The following is a 24,674-nucleotide window of genomic DNA, read 5'->3' as shown; positions in this document are numbered from 1 at the left end:
TGTATTTTGGTGTGTGTGTGTGTGTGTGTGTGTGTGTGTGTGTGTGTGTGTATATGCATTGTTCCATAGGACTCCAGTAAATTCTATCAATGTGCAGGCTCTCATGAACAAGGAGAGCATTCCAGTAGGGAATCAGGACCACTGTGGGGCTGTTTGGTGTTTACAGAGGGATAAATGTACACACTCCAGCTGATGAAACAGGTTTCATGGACACTTTCCTTTCACTTTCTGTCGGAAGAGCAACGTTCTGGCGTACTTACCGATACTTGAGTAATTCTGGAGAATATTTTGACTTGGCTTTGAAAATCACCTGCAATGACAGAAAAACATGGTAGGTTGGGGCACAAAGTGTTTAGCAACAAAATGTCACCATCACTTGGAGTCCCCTTCTTTTTACAACCAGGTACCAGGCACTTTTCCCTGACACTGAGAAGCCTCGGGAGGCTGAGGTAAAGAGGGTACCAGGTTCAAGGACTGCCTAGGCTACAAGTGAGTTTAAGATCAGTTTCAGCAACTCAGTGAAACCCTGTCTCAAATAAGGACTGAGGATACAGCTCAGTTAAGCACTTGCCTAACATGTGCATGGTCTTGGGCTTAGTACTGAAGAAAAATAAAACAAAAAAAGCAAGCGACTTCATTAAAGTAGCCAATGAAGACAAGACAGAAATCACACTATTTTAAAGGAGTGTTTTTGAAGCAGGCATTCAGGAGATCCAAAAGTTCAAGGCCAGCCAAGGCAAGACTGTGTTACATACAAAAAGGATACTTGATCTTATCATGAAAATACATCATTTTGTTTGATGCTGTGCCACAGTTGGGGGCTCACTCAAAGTATGTAACTTTCTTTAACGTACTATCTACAAGTTCCTAACGCTCTAGTGGTGTTACTGTGGGACTACCCATCCCTACCCACGTGCCTCCGGGAGCTGCACTGCCAGCCAGGGCACAACTGAGTGACCCTATCCAATGAGCTCAGCTCCATGCATGATGCTGTCAGCAAAGAGACAGCAAAGACCAGCCCTGCCTTCAGCGGCTCACAGTCCCACGGAAGGAAAAGGGTCCAGATAGACAGAGCTACCAAAAGAGTCTCTAGGTGCAGCGGGTGGGAGCACAGACTTACAGGCTGTGGACTCAGCCTCAGACTGGGCCACCAGAGGACTCTGCTCTCTCTCAACAGTGCTGCAGGTGTGGCCTAGGTCAGGCGAAGACATGGGACAGACTATGAGTGGATTAGAGTGAACCCAGGGCTCCTGTGGGATCCCAGCTCACTCCCAGCCTTGGCCAATGCCGTGTCTGCTTTCTCTGGAACCTGCAGAATGATGTCCTCACTCAAGAGATACAAAACAGCCGCACCATCCCAGGGGCAGTATAGCCCTACCAACTCTGCACTATAAATAAGGAAACAATTTTTTGCTTCCAGAAGTCCCTGGCCCCACAGCTCTGCCTGCCCACTTTCAGTGAAGGACACACAGAACGGAGCCAGGAGAGACCCAACAACCCCAGCCAAGACCCATGAAAATCCATCCCCAGTGCCACATAAAGGACAAGGTTCCAATCTCCAGCACATGAGCCTTGGAAACATTCGCCTGCTTCAGCACAGCAACCAGACCTGAGGATTGGCTCTAAGACAGAACCTTTACCTTTAGCTATTCCAACAGAACTGGTAATCAACAATAAGCAGTATTAGAAATTGAAAATGTGCTGGGCGGTGGTGGCGCATGCCTTTAATCCCAACACTCGGGAGGCAGAGCCAGGCGGATCTCTGTGAGCTCAAGGCCAGCCGTCTACAGAGCAACATCTAGGACAGGCACCAAAACTACACAGAGAAACCCTGTCTTGAAAAAAAGAAAGACAGAAAGACAGAAAGACAGAAAGGAAGAAAGGAAGAAAGGAAGAAAGGAAGAAAGGAAGAAAGGAAGAAAGGAAGAAATTGGAAATGTGGTCATGTGAGCAAATACATTTAGAAACATTAGAAAAAATATTTATCTTCTTGAATTATTTGTGTGTGCATGTAGATGGGCACAGATGTGCTATGCGTGCAGGTGGAGGTCAAAGAACAACTTCGAATCCGTCATGTGGGTCCCAGGGATCAAACTGGGGCCATCTGTCTTGGCAGCATGCATCTTTACCCACTGACCTATGTTGGGGGCCCAGTGCCTGTTCCCCTACAGGAACTCTCATAGCCTTTAAAAGACTCCTATAACATCAGTCTCCAAGAGAAACATGCTGTACAGCAGTTTTCCAAATGTATTTAATCACTCAGTCTTCCTAATGGCTACTCAGGGAACAGACGCGGGGAACACTGCCCTGTGGTACAGATGGGATGTTCACAGCAGCCTGAGAAAGAGCAACAATACCAACAAGGATGCCAACAATAATTAGGAAGGGAAAGTTTAAAATGATATCCAAGTTTTAGCCCCTGGACATGAATCCAAGTAATGAGTAACACACTAAGTAGGAAAGCCCCTCCCCTCCCCTGCCACCACCAAAGATGGCACTAACCTACCAACCCTAGTCCCACCCCTCCCCTGCCACCACCAAAGATGGCACTAACCTACCAACCCTAGTCCCACCCCTCCCCTGCCACTACCAAAGATGGCACTAACCTACCAACCCTAGTCCCATCCCTCCCCTGCCACTACCAAAGATGACACTAACCTACCAACCCTAACTCACCTCACCATTAAGGTCTCATCCCTGCCTGAAGGGAAGAAGTCATCCCAGATGATAGAAAGACACCACCATGATCCTCCCAAGTCAACAAATCAAGATCAAAACAAAAAGCTCCATGTGCAGCAATTACATCTTGTCTGAATTCAGCCAGGCTCCTCAAGCTGTGCTCAGAACTCTTCCTTCATCCTTAAGTTCCCTCAAGTTTCTAGAAATCGCTGACAATTGAAACTGAAATAATACAAGTGAAGGGAGAAGGGACATTTGATAGATAGCAAGCTTTATACATCAATACATATATAAATACATTTTGAGCATAATTTTGTCCTCATTTATTAAAAGACACACACGCCTGAACTAAGTTGTAAAATGGTAATGATAAGTCCAAGCTGTCCTGAGCTCCCACTGTCTGCAGGGGCTTCCCTAAAGATTGATGAAAATTCAGCCTCACGTGACCTCTTGTCCTTGGGACCTCTTATCCCACTACCCATCTCCATGAGCCTGCGCTGATCCTAATGACTGGCAGGAATTCAGCTGGAAGCAGAGGAAGCTCCTGTCGGGGAGGCAAACAAAGGTGAATCACTCTGCTGCAGTCTACAGTCTACGAACACCCCATGGATACAAAGTCGGAGCCACAAAAGGCACAGGGCGAAGACTCCCGCCATCCCACAGGTTAAGGGGAATTCAACAAGAGAGTAAGGAAACAGTTCTAATGGGCCGGTCAAAGGACTCGCACAGGGTGCCAGGCACTTGGTTGGCCTCGAAACTGTGGAAAGGAAAAGCTGGTTCCTGACCTGGAGACAAGACAGGTTTGTCCCTAAACAAGCACCAGTGAAGAATCGGAGAAGAAGGAAGAAAAGACGTAAAGTAAAGGAAAGTGTGAGATGAAGAAGACATGAGATTAACCAGGCATGAGCACAGTAATGAGGGGTGGAGAGATGTGAGATACAGGAAGGTCTGAGGAGAAGTGGAAAAGTGTGAGGAAATGTGAGGAGCAGGAAGGTCTGAGGGGAAGTGAGGAGATAGGAGGTACAAAGGTCTGAGGAAAATAGGGAAGTGTGAGGTGAACACAGGTCTGAGGAAAATAGGGAAGTGTGAGGTGAACACAGGTCTGAAGAAAATAGGGAAGTGTGAGGTGCAGAAAAGTCTGAAGAGAAGTGGGCAAGTGTGAGATCTGAGAGGTGTGGGGTGTGAGGTAAAGGAGGTATCAAACGAAAGGAGTTATCAAAGGCGGGTGTAGAGAGATGTGAAGTATAAGAAGGTGAGGAACTGGTATGAGATGTGAGGTACAGGGAGCTTTAGGAGATGAGGGGAGGTGTAGAGAGTTATCAGAGGAGGGTGTGGAGAGATATAAAGTATAGGAGGGTCCTAGGACATGACGAGATGTATAAAAGAAGCTCTGAGGAGATGAGGGAGGTGTGGAGAGATGTGAGGTACAGGGAGGTCTGAGGAGATGAGGGAGGTGTGGAGAGATGTGAGGTATGGGGAGGTCTGAGGAGATGAGGGAGGTGTGGAGAGATGTGAGGTACAGGGAGGTCTGAGGAGATGAGGGAGGTGTGGAGAGATGTGAGGTACGGGGAGGTCTGAGGAGATGAGGGAGGTGTGGAGAGATGTGAGGTACGGGGAGGTCTGAGGAGATGAGGGAGGTGTGGAGAGATGTGAGGTACGGGGAGGTCTGAGGAGATGAGGGAGGTGTGGAGAGATGTGAGGTACGGGGAGGTCTGAGGAGATGAGGGAGGTGTGGAGAGATGTGAGGTACAGGGAGGTCTGAGGAGATGAGGGAGGTGTGGAGAGATGTGAGGTACAGGGAGGTCTGAGGAGATGAGGGAGGTGTGGAGAGATGTGAGGTATGGGGAGGTCTGAGGAGATGAGGGAGGTGTGGAGAGATGTGAGGTACGGGGAGGTCTGAGGAGATGAGGGAGGTGTGGAGAGATGTGAGGTACGGGGAGGTCTGAGGAGATGAGGGAGGTGTGGAGAGATGTGAGGTACAGGGAGGTCTGAGGAGATGAGGGAGGTGTGGAGAGATGTGAGGTACAGGGAGGTCTGAGGAGATGAGGGAGGTGTGGAGAGATGTGAGGTACAGGGAGGTCTGAGGAGATGAGGGAGGTGTGAGGGGTTGTAGGGAGGTGTGGGGTGGTGTCAAGATGTGAGTGCAAGGAGATGAGGAAAGGTGTAAAATGTGAGGAGGGATGAAGAAAGGAAGGGAGGTGAGGAGAGAGAACTGGGGAAGTATGGGGAGGTTTGAGGTTGAGACGTAGGGAGTGTGAGGAGACATGGGAAGGTGTGAAGAGCTCAAAGATGTGAAGATATAGAGGAAAGGTGCTTGGATTTGTGGATTCTGGGGATTTGACAAGATGTAGGGAAGCAGACGATACAAAGAATTATGTCCGTTGTGAAGACATGGACGCGGAACAGCGAGATGTGAAGTACGAAGACACAGGAGACGAGAGGAGTGGAGATGTCAGGAAATCTAAGAAGGTGTGAAGCATGAGGGTGTGGAAGTGTGAGTTGTGAGGCTGGGGAGCCTCCTGGAGCCCTGGCACAGCAGAAAGGCTGGATCAGGTGGTACCATGAGACACCAGTCTGGCACTGGATTGGGAGTGTACATGCCCTGGTTAAGAGCCATGGAAGGACCTCAATGAGAACAGCCGGTCAGCAGAAACAAAAGACCTGCACAAAAAGATGTGTGTGTTGGTGGGCAAATCAGAGCCATGCTGTGGACGGGTGGCTGTCTAGGCTGGAAGGTGGGCAGAAAGTGACCACAGGTGGACACAAGACTTCCTTTTGGGGTGACAGGTGATTGCGGTGACAATTGTACAGCTCTAATAAATACAGTGCCATAGGGGAGTCATGTGGGGTGTGAATTATCCCTTAGTTAAGCTGGGTTTTTGTTTTTTGGTGTTTTTTTGTTTTTGTTTTTTTGGGTTTTTTTTTTTTTTTTTAAAGAGAAAAGAGGAACAGAGAGGAGTCCAGGAACAGCCTACTCAGCAGTCAGGGTCAGTCTGCTGAAATGTGGGAACAAGGAGGGTTGTCCTATGTGCTGAGAGGTGAGACATTATGAACTGACTGTGGCCACTGGGCCTGGCAGCTGGGGAGGGCCTGAGGGGAAGTGCGCACCCAGAACCGCAGGCAAAGGGAAGTGGGAGCCATGAGTCAAATCTGGACATAGTCACTCTTTAAAAATGTGTGCAGGTGACATGTCAGGCAGAGGTTATTTGAGAGTGTGAGGCCCTTGTTAAAATTTTAAGACCGGGAGACCTGAGCAGGACAGAGGCAGGCACTCAGCAAAAGGATGGAATAGTCAGGCCACGGCCTGGGGTGGTCTGAGTTAGAGTGGACCCCATAAGGAAACAGGGTCCAGCTGGCCATCTCTTGTCACCAAATGAAGCTTCCGGTACCAGGATTGACCCACAGTCAGACATTACAAAGAGAGAGACCTTGAACACTCAGCCCTAAATGAAACGTCTCCATCAAATCCTTCCCCTCAGAGCTCAGGAAACCCTGTGGAAGAGGCAGAAAGCATATAAAAGCCAGAGGGGATGGAGGACACCAAGAAAACAAGGCCTTCTAAATCAACATGAGTTCATCTGAATTCAGAGAGTCTGAGTTAGCATGCACAGGGCCTGCCTGGGTCTGCACCAGGTCCTCTGAGTGTATATTATGGCTTCTAGTTTAGTGTTTTTATGGGATTCCTGAGTGTGCCAACAAGTGGGCCTCTTATTCCTGTGCCTTCTCTTGGGCTCATTTTCTTCTGTTGGTCTGTGCTGTCCAGCTTTGATGTGGTAGTTTTTGTTTTTGATAGTTTTTATTTTATCTTATTACATTTTACTTGGTTATATTTTTTTGAAAATGAATGAACGAGAACCTAGTCCCTAAGGTAAAGGTTAACAACTAAGTTGTCACACCTGCTGTGAAAGGGAAAATCAGTTTTCTCCAATGGAGTGATACTGGGCATATCAACCACTCCAGGACAGGCCTCATGTTCGGGAGTAGTTGACCAGCATATAATGGACTCCACAGTTTTTTGTATGCTTTTATTTGATTGCAGTTTGGTGTTTTGTTTTGTTTCTTTTTGGGTGGTGTTTTCTTGGTTCGGGTTTTTTGTTGTTGTTGTATTGAGTTTTTGTTTTTTGAGAAAGAACTTAAAGTTGGGTGGGTAGAGATGGGGAAAGGATCTAGAAAAACTTGGAGAGTAGAAGAATATGATCAAAATATATTTCAAGTTAAAAATTGTTTTAAATAATAAAAAATATTTCAAAAAATGATTTAAAAAAAGAGTGCCCCCATAGATTCATATATTTGAATAGCTTAGTCATCAGGGAGTGGAACTGTTTGGAAAGGATTAGAAGTATTAGGAGGTGTGGCCTTGTTGGAGGAAGTGTACCACTGGGGGTTTGAGCTCTTTCTCTCTCTCTCTTCCTGCTACCTGAGGATCAGGATGTAGAATTCTTAGCTACTTTCCCCAGCACCATGCCTGCCAGTGTGCTGCCATGCTCCCCGCCATGACGGACGAACCTCTGAAACTGTAAAGCAAACCCCCAATTAAATGCTTTCTTTGATAAGAGTTGCCTTGGTCATGTGTTTCTTCACAGCAGTAGAACACTGACCAAGACAGACTCCCAGGCGCTGAGAGGCTGGATCAGGAACTGGGCATTTCCTCCTTCTCTTCCCAACCCTGAGACCAGGGCTCTCAGGAGATCCCCCCACAGTGGGGAGAGAGAGGCAGCAGGAGTGGCCAGAGGAGGAGGAGGAGGAGGAGGAGGAGGAGGAGGAGGAGGAGGAGGAGGAGGAGGAGGAGGAGGAGACCAGTCTCTTCAGAGACTCCATAGGCTTGTCACCTCGGGTCTTATGGGTCTTACAGGCCTGTCACCTCAGGCCTTTTCCAAGACCAGTAAAGGAGCCTGCAAATGCCTTTGAGTTTTAGCTTCACCTCATCAGCCTTTTGTCATCCTTGTGGGGAGGGTGTGTCAGTTAGCACAGGCTAGCCTGAAAGGCTCAATCCTCCTGCCTCTTGTTTCTCAGGCACTGAGCTTACAGACCGACACAACCACACCCAGTTCCTCTACTTCTTTAAGTTCTACCAGGAGCTGGTCACTTAGGAGGCTGAGAGAGGAGCGAAGTTCAAGGTCTGCCTGGGCTACAGAGGTGAGTCCAGAGCCAGCCTGGTCAACTGGGTGAGGACCTGTCTGAAAATGGAAAGAAAAGAGGGGCTGTGTACACAGCTTAGTGATAGCATGCTTGCCTCGCATCCAAAAGGACTTGGGTTCAATCTCCAATAGGAGAGACAGGGAAGGAGCAGAAAATAGGAATGAAGTCTCATCAGGGTCTGGTCTGTCCTAGCAGAAGTAGGCAGGGTTTCACACAGGTCTTAGATGGCACTCAGTGACTTGTTCTCTATGGTGACGGCTGGACATCTGAGTTTCAGCCTTAAGAGGCTCCAGCTGACAGATGATGGGAATGCGGGGGTCATGCATGGTGGGACCCTGCATGGTTTCCTGAACTGGCTTCTTCACTACCGTCCAACTACAGGTAACCTTAAAACCCCTGAGGAACCCCAGGCCCTTCACCACACCCTTCTAGATGACAGGGCCCGATGAGTGACGCAGTTCTTTTGAGAAGTGGCTGACCTCTGTCTCTCTCCCCTAATAAATCACAGGCCGTTGATGTCACAGGCCGGCTCACACCCTTTGAACTCCTGATGACCTGTGTTTTCAACCACTATTTCAAGTTGGCATTGACATTCACTTTCACAAACGTCATAATAGTTGGTCCTGGTAGAAACAGCCCACACTACCCACCTTTCTACGTGTGACAGTGTCCCTCTGCAAGCCTGCTGTCCCCAGAGACACAGCTGGGCCAATGAAGGGATCCATCATGCTTCCTAAGTTATACTTGATTTGGAATTCCTCCATTGTTTTCAGGAATGTGGGTACACACCTGTAATCCCAGCATTTGGAAGGCTGAAGCAGGAGGATCACTTCAAGTTTGAGTCTAGCCTGAGACTGTATATTGAGACCCTGTTTCCAAATCACCCACTACCACCAAAAAGAATTCTCCTATGGAAACCTTTCAAAATCCTTCCAAAACATAACCTCCTTAAGAGTCCCCAGTTCTGTACCCAACCTCATGAAATGTTGTCCCATAGAAAAAGACAGGCTTAGGGGACACAGCAGAATCCCCACACCCTCTGCAGGCCACGGTCCTGCCTGTGGCCTGAAGGTCCTGGGAAGCCCCTGGAAGTAACTGAGAAGCTAGACGTGTGCACAGGTTTGTAGCTGTATGTAAGTGAACTCGTCTGGGAATGGTAATAGACAGGCTTGCATTTTTACCATTGAATTACCACATCCCTTGTACTCTTTTCCCTATTTATTTTGAGACAGAGACTAGTCAGGTGCTTAGGTTGGCCCTGAACTTACTCTGAAGAGCAGACAGGCTATGAACTCCAGACCCTCCTGCCCAGCCTCCAGAGTAGCTGGGATGACAGGCCTGCACCACGGCATCTAACGCCCATACACCCTTTTTCTTGGTTCTCATATATGCTACACAAGAGTGCTACCACTAAGCTATATCCCCAGCCACTTAGACATTTTATTCCAAAATATTCCATATACATACACAGAGAGTAATCCACATGCCCACCACTCACTTCCAATAGTAACACTTTGTATGTCTGTTCCAAGTATGAGAGAAAGAGGGGTGTGTGTGTGTGTGTATGCCCCAGAGGTCAACATCACAAGTCTTTCTAAATCAGTGTCCAACTTATTTTCTGAGACAATATCTCTCACTAAATTTGGTAATTTCCAATTAAACTAGGCTGGTTACCCAGGGAACTCCAGAGATCCTCCTGTCTCTGTCTCCCCAGTGCTGGGATTACAGGTTTGTGTTACTGTGTGTGCCTGGCTTTTTTTTTTTTTTTTTTTTTTTCCCAATGGATGCTGAAGATCAGAAGTCAAGTCCTCATGTCTGGGCAACAAGCACCTCATTGACTGAGCCGTCTCTCCAGCTCGGCTTTGTTTTTAAGAAACAAAACTGGCACAATTGCCAGCTAAGCCTAGATTCTGTTCCTGCCAGGGTGATTCCTTCCCTGGGGCTGGTGTTTTTGACCCAGGCAGACTTGAGACAGGGTTTCTCTGTGTAGTTTTGGTGCCTGTCCTGGATCTCGCCCTGTAGACCAGGCTGGCCTCGAACTCACAGAGATCCGCCTGGCTCTGCCTCCTGAGTGCTGGGAATAAAGGTGTGCGCCACCGATGCCCAGCAGGCTTCTACTTTCACTGTGTACATGTATGTATGCAGAAACAAACTATGGGACTGTCACACACAGGTCTGTATTTCTTATGAATGTATCCATACCTCCCAGTCTTCTACAGCTGGCGTGTCCACCCATGACGACGACACCCAGAACACAGAGCTCTCTAGGTCCTGCATTTTCACCTAGTACCACATTGACCGTGTCTTCACAGGCCACCTGTACATATTCATCTAAGCAGAGGAACATCTAGGGGAAGAGTGGGGAATCTCGATAGCTTTACCAATTACCAGCACCTGGGGTAGGTACCAGACCTCACTGCTCAAGTATCCATAAAATAAGATGGATAACAGCACCTGCCTGGTGCGTTTCTGAGGCCTAGGTGAGTAAAATGTGTAATGGGATGATTGGTCAAACGCCCGCCTCTTGATAGGTACTACGTAGGCCTGTGCTGCCCAGGTGGTTACTAGGATTGTGTATCATCGCATGATTCTAAATGCCGAAAGACTAGCCTGGATGCTTTCTTGACCATAAAAGGAACACTCATACTCAAACAGGTGAGGGACTCAATGGCACATGAGCATCTACTCACAGCCCTGCTGCACTGCCCACTTCCTGATATTCTAGGGAAATTACATAAACCCAGAAGCCCTGGTCTTCCTCTTTCCTCCCTTGTCTCCCAGCACCAGCCATCCTCCCATTGCTTTAGGGTGTATGTCTACAGGCTTTGAGCTTCCCACTTCACCCAGCAGGATGGCAGACGGCCAGCGTCCCTGAAATCAGATTCAGTGTCACCCTTCCTACAGGACTCCCCGGAGAATTCGGAGCCGCTCTGTGGAATCTGCAGCTGAGGTCACCAGGGCAAGACAGCAAAGTGAGAACATGTTTCTGCATTCTTTGCTAGTCTTTCCTTCCAGATGAGAGCTCCGACTTTGGGACTAGAGAGGGTCTGCAGCCCCACACCTATCCCTGCGCCCATGGCTACATTGTATGCATGGTCCCACAGGACAAAATCATCCCCTGTCACTTAAGGAGGGCAGTTAGAAGCTGGATGTGGTGATGCATGTCTCCAATTCCAGTCTTAGGGAGTCTGAGGTGGGAAAATTATGAGTTTGAGGCCAGTATGGGCTACACAGTGAGTTCAAGGCCATCCTCCTATGGGAAGTTCTTCAAGTTGAACCCAAGTCACACCAGAGGCTGCTCATTGGTACCCCAGCTTCTCCCTGTTCTTGTCTGCTGAGAGCTGGATCCAGAGAGTCTGCTCAGACCCAGGCACAGGCTGTTGAACTACTCAGGCTCAGCATCTGTCATATAACTGGGGTGGCACAGATGCTCATCTGGGTGCTGTCCCAGAGATGTCTGTCCCCCTGTCCTTAGCTGTCCACGAGCATCACTGCAGCCTCCTTCTAAGGAGCCGTGCCCATTGGCTCTACTTCTACCTGTCCAGTGAAGAGACAGGGGTGACCTAGCAGCTTCAGTCTGAGCTACACACCGCCCTGCCCTCCTGTTACTGCCCATCCCAAGCTGACTGGAATACAGCCGAACAACCGAGGACGGCCTCTCTCACAGGATCTCTTCTCAGTCCCAGGAGCGACAGGGCTGTGGTTGGCAGGGCCCTGCGATCATAGTCTCATCGAGAGCCACGATCACAGCTTCAGTTCGGTAACCAGGGCTGCTCAGCTGCCACAAGGATCCAAAGGAGATTAACCAGGCGACAGGGAGGATGGCGCCTCATAACAGTAGGACCTAGCTAGTCAAAGGCTTCACAAAGGAGGGTCACTTGGCCAGCATGCCGCAGCAGCAGCACACATCTTACCACAGGATATTCCCTCCTGGAAAGCAAATTATGCAAAAGCTACAAAACAAGTTAGCACCCAAACCGCCCAGGTTCCCCCCCACAGAGTGAATTCTATTTCAAAGTGAGGCAAATGTGGAGGTTTACAGACTTTCCCAGGAACCCATGACCTTGTGGTCATGTGGTGTTGGATGGTGTTCCTCGTGTTCTACAAAGAATGAATGGCTATGGGAAGTCCTGAAGGGGAAGCGGCCAGGCTGAGGCTTTTTTTTTTCCCCTTTCACACTGGGGATGGAACTTGGGGCCTTGAGCATACTAAGCAAGTGCTCTTCCACTGAGCTATATCCCCAACCTCCTCTTTACATTTTTATTTGAAGACAATGACTTACCAAGCTGCCTGGGCTAGCCTTGAACTCATTCTGTAGCCCAGGCAGGCCTTAAAATAAATGTTGATCCTCCTGCCTCAGTCTCTTGTGTAGCAGGGTTGACAGGCCTGTGCCAGCAGGCCCAGCTACTGGGTAGGACTTTAAAGGACAGCAACGAGGAGGGAAGGGACCAGTCCACGTCGCATCAGAAACAAGGAAAGGCACTAAGAACGGATGTTTTCCAAGTAGAAAGGCAGCGCTGCCTAGTGGTCCAGGCCTGTCATCCTAGCTACCTGGGAAGATGAGACACAAGTCAGCCTGCCTGCACTACAGCGTGAGTTCAAGACAGCCCAGGCAACTTAGTGAGACCCGGCCCCCAAACAAAAAGTAAAAAGAGAACCGAGAATACAGCTTAAAGGAGTGCTTACGTGACATGTGGGAGGCCACAGGTTCAATTCCCAGCGCCGTGAAATGAACAACAAATACATAATAGACTAAGGGGGAGACGCTAGACACAGAGGCCCCCACGCTGTATGATTCCTTTGATATGCGATGTCCGGATAGAAAGGGTGGTGTGGGCTGCCTGAGGCCGCCGTGAAGAAGGGGGGGGGTGGGGTGACACTCAATGGAAGCCACAGACTGGATGTGATTTGCCCCCGGGGATCTATCGGTATGTGGGAAGTGCAGTCCCTCCTGGGGCTATACTAAGAGGGAGTTAAAACTTTGGCACTGAATGGGCGATACTCTCGTGAGCAAAGCCAAGGCTTGCCTGTGACTTGCCCGCCGCAGGACTTGCTTCGGCAAACCCCACAGACTAAAGGTGGGCTGAGAGCTAGGAAAACCAACAGGTTTGTCCTGACCCCAGGGCTGGCCAACTACAGTCCACAGACCGAGTCCGTCCTGAAGGCTGTTTTTACAATCTGTGTGCTAGGGATGGTTTTACCTTTGTGAAGGGTTATTTAAAAATAGAGGAAAGGGGAGAAGGGATATGTGACAGAGACCACATGTGGCTCATAGGCCTGACGTCCTGGCCAGCACCTGGCATCCCCGCCTTTCTCAACATCTTCCCCGTGAAGCCCGAGGAATAGGCAGCTTGGTGAAGAAACTACTAGGCTTCCCTCACCCCTCCCAGGGAAAGACCTCAGCTGAAGAATGAACCGGAATCTCTGAGGCCTCGTAGGAGCTGCTGGAGCTGCTGTGCAGCTATTTTTCTGTCTTAGGAGCCATGGCCACCTGAAGCTCAAGGCTGGCAGGACTTCCAATCTGGAAGCGGCTTCCTCCTCACAAGGAAATTCAAGGTGACCAGGAAGGGCTGAAGGAAGTGGACACAAGATTGGATCTTCCCCAAACGCCGGATCATGGCAGGGAGGTGCTGCAGAGGGCCGGATGGGGCGGTGCTGCAGAGGTTTGCATGGGGCAGTGCTGCCTGCTCAGCCCTTCTCCTGCTCCCTGCCCCGCTTCAGCTCACTCTCATGCAGGGCTCAGAGCTGCAACTACCAGGAGGAACATCTAACAGACAAGGGGCAGGGATGGGACCTGGAGGCGAGCCTGAGGACAGTGAATGTTGGCAGATGCACCCTGGTGTAGGTCACTGAACTCATCCAGGTGATGACACCGACTTAGGACAGGGCCCTGTCCTGATGTCTGTTTGTGTGACTGTGGAAAGGCAGGGGCTGAGATGTAAGGGACCAGCATCGGGAGCTCCTACAGTGACTACTGCTGTGCGGTCTCCTCAGCCAAGCCTGTGCTGGGAACCAAGGTCAGAGGACCAGAACCACTGACACAGAGGAGTCTGCTGTTCCCAGAGCGCCAGGCATGCAAAGGCAGTTTGGGGAAAAGGAGGAAAGAGCATGCAGACAGTAACGATGCTGAAGTCACAGCTGGTAACCCAAGCTTGCCATCCCAGCTACTCACCAGCCTGAGTCAAGAGTTCAAGGTCTGCCTAGGCTACATTGCAAATTCAAGGCCAACCTTGGCAACCTCGTGAGATCCTGTCTGAAAACAAACAAACAAACAAAAAACAAAAACAAAAAACAAAAACAGCGCTGAGGGACAGCAGAGGAGCCTGTCTTGCTCAGATAGGAGGTTCTACCCAGGAGGTACTGGGTATAGAAGCAATAACAGTGAGTGCAGGCTCTCCATGAGCATATACACACAGACAAACAAACACAGACAGACATGCGCCCTCTCTCTCTCTCTCTCTCTCTCACACACACACACACACACACACACACACACACATACACACACACACACAGGTATCCAAACACTGGCACAGGCAAACATGCGGAGGTGCACACAGGTGTACATAAACTGATATTCAGAGACACACATGAGCATTCATAGCAAGCATGTACTCAAAGATGCACATAAGCATGCATACTTACATGTACATAGGTGTTCACACATAGACATGCACAAAAGCATACACACAAGTCATAGACAAGCACGTACACACAGGCAAGTTTTCACAGACCTACACTGACACATATAGGGTTCACATCCAGGCACACAGATACACAGGTACATGCAGGGATTTGTACACAGAGACACACAAGCATACGTGCATAAACAACTTCTCACAGATGCACACAGACACTGACAGATAAGCAGGCACACAGGTGTAAAACCCTTGCACTTGTGGTCACACATGCAGGTGACAAATGCACACCCAGAAATGGACACAGCTCTGGTGCACAGCCAGGCTAGACATAGTCCCAGCTCTGACATGAGATACCCGGGAGTCAGCAAGATCCGTCTCCTCTGTTTCCCAAGCTTTAGACCACTTCACAATCACCAAGAGACCTGGAAGCTTCCCCCTCCCAACTCCCAGAGGCCTGACATACAACAGATATTTGATAGATAATTTTGGACTGAACTGACTGCTAGAAGTCATAATAAGTACACACTTATTCCAGAATCCACTACCCTGTTTTCCTGGTGGTGTGGTGACATAGTTCACAGTCTTGGATTTCTGATGTCTCCTACTTCCCAAGACAATGTCCATTTACCACACCACCTCTCCCCAACAGAGAGCTCACTCCTCCATTTCTCTTCTCAGACCACATAGGGTCCAAGAAAAGCCTGTGCCCGCTTCCTCCAACCAACCTCAGGAGCCTCCAAAATTGGAGTCCTGGACTGGAAATTCCTAGGAAGGTGTATGGGACACACAGCAACCAGGATTCCAGAGCCCCAACCACCTCATGACCCTCAGCTTCTGCTCTGAAGGCAGACCTGCTCCATGCAGAAGTTGAGACTTTTTGCTCTGGACCATCTGTCCTATAACCCATTGAGGGGACAATCCAATGCCCCCCAACACAGGAACTTTCACAGGCCTCAGTCTCAAAAGCCTTATCCTGCCCTAACTACAAAGAGAGTGATGTGACGTGGTGCTTAGCAGACTCCAGGTCCAAGGCTTCCGTGTATGTCTGACCCTCCCCTGCAAGCTGTGTGTAACTCAACTGTCCCCGGAAGTTGGTGTGAGGCCTCATCACTGGGAACAATGGGTATATCAAAGAGACCTCAAATATTTAGGGATAGCACACACACTCACACTGCAGATAGCTTTCTTCTGATTAGCAGACAAAGCCAGCCACTGGCTGCCTCTCTATCTTTCTGGCTACATCAGAAGATGAAGCCGAGATGGAGTCTCACGAGCCCACTGGCATGAGAACCCCTTCTTCCAGGTCCCTGAAGAGCCTCAACGGGCACCTGCTGATCTGAGAACATGTGGGCCCAATGGGTATAAGTATCAGAGTAAAGTGGATTGCTAAGAGAGTTCTGGCAGGGTGAGCCCGGGGTCCTGCTCCTGTCTGTTGTCTGCGCATGCGCAAGGGGATGGTGGCGGGGTGGGGGGGTGGGGGGGTGGAGGCACTCCTGTCAAAGGAAAAGTGCCCACATGGGGGATCCAGAAGACACTAGTAGGTGCCCTGCCCAATGTCTGTGTGGCTAAGCAGTACAGGGGATCCTACTACCATTAGGGCTTCATGCGAAAGAATCAGAAAGCAGGCCAGAATAAAGCTGACGCCCACCCCGCAGACAGAGCAGTCACCCACACAGGCAGAGCAAGAGCAGCACCAGGGCAGACAGGTTGAGCTACCAAACAAGGTGCTGCTCCCCTGACTGGCCCTCAGAGGAGACAACAGGCTGAGGGAGGACACACCCTTCTCCAAACCGCTCTTTGTGTACAACAAAAATACCGTGGAGCGTTCCAGGGGTGGGGTCATTCCACACTGGCTGCTGCTGTGGTAATGCCTCCCGTTTCTGAGTCTTGGGAGGAGGAACAGTTCATGGGTTATAAGAAAGGCTAAGTGACAAGAGTGTGTCAGGCCTAAGGATGTGACAATAGAAGGCAGCTTCCTCTGCTTCCCAGACTCCATTCTTGATCACTTCCAACCTCTGGGCCTTCTGGCTCTCTTCTACCCAGTCTCTTGCCTCAGGACCCCCATCGCTGGGGATGTAGGGACTGCACTGTGCAGTCTCCTGGTCCTCACTCTTTTCAGTCCCTTAAGTCATGGCTGACAAGTGGGCATGTACACACCTTATCACTGCAACTGGATTTGAATATTTTTAGGGGGCACTGAGATAAGTCAAACTCTAGGCGGGTCTTGAACTTTCAGCAATCCTCCTGTCTCTACACCCGAAGTGCTGAGACCACAGACACATACCACCAGGCCCCGCTAGCGTACACTTCTTAATTGGTAGTCGCCACCCCCTCCTCCACACTTGGATTTACATGGTCTGAGACGAGCTCAGGAAGAGTGATCCCTGGAGAGCGACATTTCGGGCACTTCTCGTGACTGCAACCCACATGTCACAGAACAAGCGGTGGTACAACAGGCTGGAGACCAGGAGCCAGCTTCCTAACTCTCCAGAAGGACCAGAATTCTAATTCGGAAGCTAGGAATGCCCTCACCATGCTGCCGCCTTCTCCTGCCAGCTACCTCTGACAAAACGCCCCTTGCCACTGTGTCCTCCCACCTGGGGGACATAAAGGAAACAAGGACAGTGACTTGGGTCCTCCTGACCAGTGGCTCTGTCTGCCTGGTCACTTTTCCCCTTGCTCAGCATTTACTCAACAACCAGCAGATGGTGCAGAAAATGTGCCGGCTGGCCCCTAAGCCGGCTCTAAGAGCAGGCTTGGCATGCGATAGACAGAGAGCCAGGGCAGCATGCTCAAAAGGGATCAGAGATAAGCTCTCCATCTGAGAAACCGTTTTCCAGGTGACACCACCTTACCTCACATTTGCAGCTTGCAGGAACCACCCCATCTTTATCCAATTACAAAACCCGTGTGTCATGAAGCTGATGGCCAGGATTGGTTTTCAGGTTTAAAAGCTGCACTCAGACAAGCCACGCCCATTACCCCTGGACTGGAAAATATGCTGACCAAGAGGACCACTAAGAAGGCTCCGAGGAGAGACCCTATATATATACACACATACATACTCCGCTAAATATTACATCTGATTGGAGGAGGGGTGCAGGGTCTCATGCTGTAGCTCAGGCTACCCCAGAACTCATAGCAATCTTCCTGGCTTAGCTACCCAAGTGCTAAGATTACAGGTATGAACCACCACAGCTAACATGTCTGGTCTCTTTCCTCCTCTCTTCTTTAGTTTCCTTTAGACTCCCGACAGAGTCTCATATACCTCAGGGTGGCCCCAAACTTGCCATGCAGCTGAGGCTGGCCTAGAACCCCTGATCCTCCTGCCTCCACTCATTAAGTACTAGGATTTCAGGTGTGCACCAACCTAGCCGGTATCTATCAGTCAAAAATATTTCTTCCAAATTTTCAGTCGGCAGTTTCTACCATGCAAGGACAATTCTGCCCCTCGGCGGTCAGACCCATTGTTCACGGCACCACTGACCTACACCCCAACAAGAACAATTTTTTTTTTTCATCAAAACGTTTTCTTTGGAAAAACAGAGATTCTGTTCAAATGGCTCCTTGCACGGCGCCTCTTCCAAGGAGACACTTAAATCACCCCCATCGGGTGACACAGTTAGAGCTTGCCCCCTGGGCATAGTACTAGTAAAAATGGACATTTTAGTGCCCAGAAAGCTAATGGGAACTGGAGAAGGCAAGGATAACGTCGCAGTGTCATTACGCCTTTGTGAAATGCTGGACTTGGTATTTGTAAAGCCTCCTGCAATCACTGTACTCTCATTAAGTAAAGACACAGCCACAGGAGCCCTCCTGCCGTCCTTTAGCTTATTAACTCCAGGTCTCATAAAATGAAGCTGGTGAGCCTGTAAAAAGAACCCAGGTTCAATTTTATGGCTTATTTCTTGGGGCTTCTCCGATGAGCTCAGACAGCACGCCTTAAAAAACCTCCTGCAGCTGGGGAGCTGGGTGTGCCACCAGACAGCCCTGGTGAAGCAATCCTGTGGAATGAGTTACTAATTCACAGTACAGTAGGGCTCCTAATCCCAAAGGTTCAAAACATCTCATCAAAACCAAGCCCGCCCCACCATTACTCCCAACAGGCCGTGTCTGGCCCCGAAGTGGGGCCAACACGCAGATGGCCTTTCAGGCTATGGGGTAGGTGTCTTAAGATGAGCAAGGGAGACAGGGCAAACGAGTTCAGGCACCCCTTGCATCAGAGAGAATACGATGTGCACAGAAGACTCCTGGTGGGTCCTCCCTACTTTCGGGAACAGAGTGGGGTCACCTGCGATTAGAGTCCGAGGATAGGATGGCCCCAGGACCCGCGCCTCGCCCCCACCCTCTCCACCTGCGGCTGAGGAGACCTGTCCCTGGCCGGAGGATGGAGGGCGACTCGGGCAGGTGAGCGTCTCTCGGGACTCACCTGCGTGAAGTATAAGTTCATGAGCGTGAGGGTGAAGAACTGCAGGCACACGGGGAAGCAGTAGAGCAGCCAGAAGACGAAAGGGCTGAACGAGTTGGCCGCCACGAAGTCTCGGAAGTAAAAGGAGAAGAGCACAGTACGCAGCGAGGCCCAGAAGAGGCAGAGGAAGAGGAAGACGCTCTGGTAGCTGAGCCGCTTGTGGCGGTAGCGCAGCACCAGCCAGAGCTGCGCGTAGATGAACACGAAGAGGAGCGCGTAGAAGGCGGTGTAGACCGCGGTGAGGCCGAGCTTCACATAGGGCGGCACGGCCGGGCTCAGCGTGGGCGGCAGCGAGTCGTTGCGCACCGGCTCCCACGGAGGCGGCTCCATCGGGCTGGGGCCGCTCGGGCTTCATCGGGGCTCGCCGCCGTCCGCTGCCGGGTACCCGCGCATCGCGCCGCACCCGCCGCTCCAGAGCCCAGCCGGGAAAACAAGCCGCACTTCCTCCCGCCGCACCACATGATCTGCTGGGCGGCCTTTGTCTGCGATTGGCAGCGCCGCGCCCCCAGGAGCGCGCGCCCGCACCCGGCCCGCCCATCCCGGCCCTGCGCGCCCTTGGTGCGCGCGCCCCGGGGACAGCGGCCCTGGAGCTGAAGCTGGATCGGTGCTCGGGTGCGTGCCAAGTACCCTTGTGACTATGCTCACCCACGGCCAAGACTAGGGATGATCCTCACGCCGGCTCACAGCGCCTCCTAACCTGAGTCCACACGCCTCTCGGGATCCCAAGGCTGGGGTTGGAGAAACATCTGTGCCCCCAACCCGTGCGCTCCCCATTATCCCGCAGCTGGCGCTGGGGATGGGACTGGGAACATCCACGTCTGGGATCCATGTATTCCCCCAAGATCCCATCGATGGCGCTGGGGAGCATCCGCGTGCCCCTGCACTGTGCGCCCCCTTATAGCACGCACCCCTTATAGCACGCACCCCTGATCAGTGCATCTCTTTGACTTCTCGCGCCGTCTAGTGACAGGGGAGATCTGTGCCCCAGACCCGCGCATCCCCTCTCTCACATGCAAACTACGCGCCCCTGATTCCACTACAAGCTTGCGCGCTCCAGTTGTGCGAGTCTGTGGTTGGTGTTTCGTTGGGGGTGTGGCTTGGGGGCGTGTCTGCGCGCTTGACCTCGCGTTTTCTGCTGCTGCCTGGTTTTTGCACTTCACTCTTTTATTTAAAAACCAAACCACTTTGCAAGTTCCTTCTCCCGTACACCCACGCGGTCACCCGCCTTTAAAAATAAAATTGTGACCACGAGCTGGCCAGCTTCTGCAGCGCCGATGAACTCTAAATGGCCAAATGGCTGCAATCTCGCCGGCCTGCGCTGATTAACTACTGCTTTTAGACCTAGCTGCAGTGTTCTTCCAGAACACCTAACTGCAGGCGGTAGTGCGGCTGCGCTCTTGTCCCCAGAGCAGAGGAGCACTAAGGGTTAGGTGAGACAAGAGCAATCTGATCCACCCAGATACCCTGTCCTTCCTCTGGGCTGCTGCTGCTCAGAGGTTCTCTCCTCTCAGGTGAAGTTGACTCAGTTTATTCCCGACCCTGCGCCACACTACCTATTTTATAGTGGTAGTGTTGGGAGTTGGTAACTTCTGAGCCCTCAAGAAACCAAGTTGCCTGTATGCAGGTGTAGCTAGGGGAACAGTTAGGATAAGCAGAAGGAAAACGCGGATTTTCCAAGAGACAGTTCCGTCTCTTCTGATTCCCTTTCTCATTTTTTTTTTTTTGTTTTTTTTTTTTTGTTTTTTCGAGACAGGGTTTCTCTGTGTAGCTTTGCGCCTTTCCTGGAACTCACTTGGTAGTCCAGGCTGGCCTCGAACTCACAGAGATCCGCCTGGCTCTGCCTCCCGAGTGCTGGGATTAAAGGCGTGCGCCACCACCGCCCGGCCTCATTTTTTTTAATTAATATTCAATGTCGTTCCTAAATACATGTTCTTTTAGCTTAAGAAACCAGGCCTAAGATGAAACTGGCTTTTCCTTAAAATTGGGATTTACACACTCTCTCCCAACTAAACAGGTCAACATGCCTTTGGAGTAGAGTCCCTTATCTGATTCTAATCTTCCCCTGTAGATGCCGAGCTGGTCTGCCTCTTCTGAATTGATCCACATCAGTGGGTTCTGCACAGAACAGATGACTCTAGCTTTCTAAATCGCATCGGCCTGTTATTCTCAAGCTTGAGTCTAACTGCACCTTCTCAGGATCGGGAACCCCTCACTGAGCTCCTGAGGAAGGGTGAACCGTACCAACGCCTGGCAACTCACTGAGCAAGACAACTCTTTCATGCCTTCCTCAATCTCTCACCCAGTCCTTTCACCTCTCTGTATGGGGTCATTTCCTCCAGAAACTGTTTTCAAGACAGGTCTCAATTTGTACCTCAGGCTATCCTGGAACTCACTGGGCTTTGAGCTCAAGACCACCCTGCCTCTACCTCCTGGAGCACCAAAGCACTTAATAGACCACAACATCTACCATGTGCTGGCCACTTAGGATAAATGCTCTGTGTCTTTCCAGAACATCCCTGTCTAATTGGCAGTCATCTTGACATCTGTGTAAGTTTCATTGGGATAGAAATACTGTCTTGTTTACCATTGGCTCTCTTGGCACATTGTAGAAACAAGTCTCCATTTTATTATACTGAAGGAATATAATTTGTCCTTAGAAACCAACCTTTAAAATTTGTCCTATACTATGCAAGACTATCTCTTGATCCAAGGTGGCTGCTTGCTCTCCAACTATTGTGTCCACAGCCCATGCAGGCATCAGAAAAAAACAAAACTGAAGAGTATTTTACCTGTCTTGTTTATGAAGTCATCCCAGAAATTATGTACATGCATCTGATTTCTACTCATTAATAGACTTTGATTACCTTAGTAAGCTAGCTACAGAAGAGGCTGACTAATATTATTCATTCCGTATAGTGCTGTACAGTTCTGACAGTCATACTTCTGATATTATGGATGAAGGAGAATGAACTGAGAGAGGAACAATCCATCTACACCACATGTTCAAAAGAATGCCAACAATAGCTAGGCATGGATGATGCTTAATATTGATTGTTGACTTGACGGGATCGACAGGCAACACACTTCTGGGCATGTCTGTGAAGAAGGTACTAAGTTGAGTTAATTGAGTTGGGAAGACTCATCCTAAACATGGATGGCACCATTCTATGAGCTGGAGGCACAGGCTGTATAAAAGGAAGAAAGTAAGCTGAACACCAGCATTCATCTATTTCTACTTCTTGACTACGGATGCAATGTGACCAAATATTTCACATTCCTTCTGCCATGCCTTCTCCACCATGAGAATCTGTATCCTCAAACTGTGTGCCAAAGCAAACCCCTCCTTAAATTGTTTTCACTGGGTATTTTTCCATAGCAGCTAGAAAAGTAACTAACACAGATGGTTGCTTTTCTTAAGTATTAAGATGCCTATCACTAGTTGGTCCTGTAAAAAAAAGTAGAAGAAAACAGATGGGAAAGTATGACTACTTCAGACAGATAGAAACATACCTAGGACATGGCAAGGACAAACTAAAGCAGAAGTTAGAGTCCTTATTGCACAGACGGTCCTAAAGCTAGGGATGGTGTTAGTGACTCCTCACTTTGAGGCACATTATGTAATCTCTGTTTCCTTTTTATGTTGTTTTATGTGTTGTGGATGAAACCCAAGGTCTGGTGAGCACTAGGAAAGTGCTCTAACTTTGACCCACAACCCCAGTCCTCCCTGTCTCTCTACCAGGTCCCTTGTTGTAGCCCACTAGGTTTCCTAGTGGCTGTACCCACTGCATAACAGGTTGATTAGACCACGGACCTGAGTATCAGATGTTTGGAAGGGTCTACACTTGACTGTAACTAGCAAGGGGGAGGTCTTTTGCTCCACCCCTTGGCATTATTATAAATAGACCTTTGAAATAAAGTTCGGGGCCAGTGGATAAGGATCCAGGCCCACTTGAGTCTATCCTGCATTTCTCTCTATTTCTAACTTAGTCTCTTATTCCTCATTCCTCAAGAGTCCCTAGGGAAAATAAATGTGGGGGCTGGTCCCCCACAGTTCCTTGTCAGGGGGATCCTCATGGGGTCTTAGCTTGTGAGTGTTTGCCCTTGGATGTACCGCTAGTGGGAGGGCACATTTGCATGGCTGGATGTCATCCACTCATGGATGTCATTTCACTCATCATATAAGCACAACCCTTGATCACCACTGTCATCAGAGCAAATATGGTCATCATAATAATGACTGTCATCAGCAGCAGCATAGTCATCACCATCACCGTAGTCAATACTGTCGTCCCAACTGTTACCATCATAGTCTTCACTGTCAACTTAGTCATCACAGTCTCCATAGTCGTCACTGCCATCATAGTCATTTCCATCATCATGGTCATCACTGCCATCACAGCCGATACCATCATCATAGCCTTCAAAATCATCATAGTCATCACCAATATATCCCATCATCATAATCATAGCCATCACAGCCATCATAGCCATCACAGCCATCATAGCCATAATAATCATTATAACCATCACAATCATAACAGCCATCACAATCATCATAGCCATCACAACCATAAGAGCCATGACAGTCATGATACCCACCACAGTCATGATACCCACCACAGTCATCATGGCTGCCACAGCCATTGTAGCCATAATAGCCATCACAGTCATCATAACCACCACAGCCATCATAACCACCACAGCCATCATAACCACCACAGCCATCATAACCACCACAGCCATCATAACCACCACAGCCATCATAACCACCACAGTCATTATAACCACAGTCATCATAACCACCACAACCATCATAACCACCACAGTCATCATAGACACCACAGTCATCATAACCACCACAGTCATCATAGACACCACAGTCATCATAGACACCACAGTCATCACAACCACCACAGTCATCACAACCACCACAGTCATCATAGACACCACAGTCATCACAACCACCACAGTCATCATAACCACCACAGTCATCATAACCACCACAGCCATCATAACCACCACAGCCATCATAACCACCACAGCCATCATAACCACCACAGCCATCATAGACACCACAGCCATCATAGACACTACAGTCATCATAGACACCACAGTCATCATAGACACCACAGTCATCATAACCACCACAGTCATGATAACCACCACAGTCATCATAACCACCACAGTCATCATAACCACCACAGTCATCATAATCACCACAGTCATCATAGACACCACAGTCATCATAACCACCACAGTCATCATAACCACCACAGTCATCATAACCACCACAGCCATCATAACCACCACAGCCATCATAACCACCACAGCCATCATAACCACCACAGCCATCATAACCACCACAGCCATCATAGACACCACAGCCATCATAGACACCACAGTCATCATAGACACCACAGCCATCATAGACACCACAGTCATCATAACCACCACAGTCATGATAACCACCACAGTCATCATAACCACCACAGTCATCATAACCACCACAGTCATCATAATCACCACAGTCATCATAGACACCACAGTCATCATAATCACCACAGTCATCATAACCACCACAGCCATCATAGACACCACAGCCATCATAACCACCACAGTCATCATAACCACCACAGTCATCATAACCACCACAGTCATCATAACCACCACAGCCATCATAACCACCACAGTCATCATAACCACCACAGTCATGATAACCACCACAGCCATCATAGACACCACAGCCA

At 49.6% G+C, this 24,674-nt stretch overlaps 1 protein-coding gene across 1 annotated transcript in view; it reads right to left on the bottom strand.

The window, feature by feature from the left end:
• Positions 1–19,258, bottom strand: part of Gpr137b (G protein-coupled receptor 137B) — a 32,731-nt gene extending 13,473 nt beyond the window's left edge. Inside the window, exons 1-2 of the mRNA XM_059262406.1 lie at positions 18,889–19,258; positions 261–310 (exon numbers count right to left, since the gene is read on the bottom strand). Coding sequence (XP_059118389.1) covers positions 261–310; positions 18,889–19,257 — 419 coding nt within the window. The 5' untranslated portion in view covers position 19,258. The remainder of the gene's footprint in view (positions 1–260; positions 311–18,888) is intronic.
• Positions 19,259–24,674: the final 5,416 nt, after the last annotated feature.

Source organism: Peromyscus eremicus, chromosome 5, assembly GCF_949786415.1.
Source record: "Peromyscus eremicus chromosome 5, PerEre_H2_v1, whole genome shotgun sequence".
Classification (NCBI taxonomy): Eukaryota; Metazoa; Chordata; class Mammalia; order Rodentia; family Cricetidae; genus Peromyscus; species Peromyscus eremicus.
Note: the sequence above shows the minus strand (reverse complement) of the source record. Positions and strands in the feature narration are given on the sequence as shown.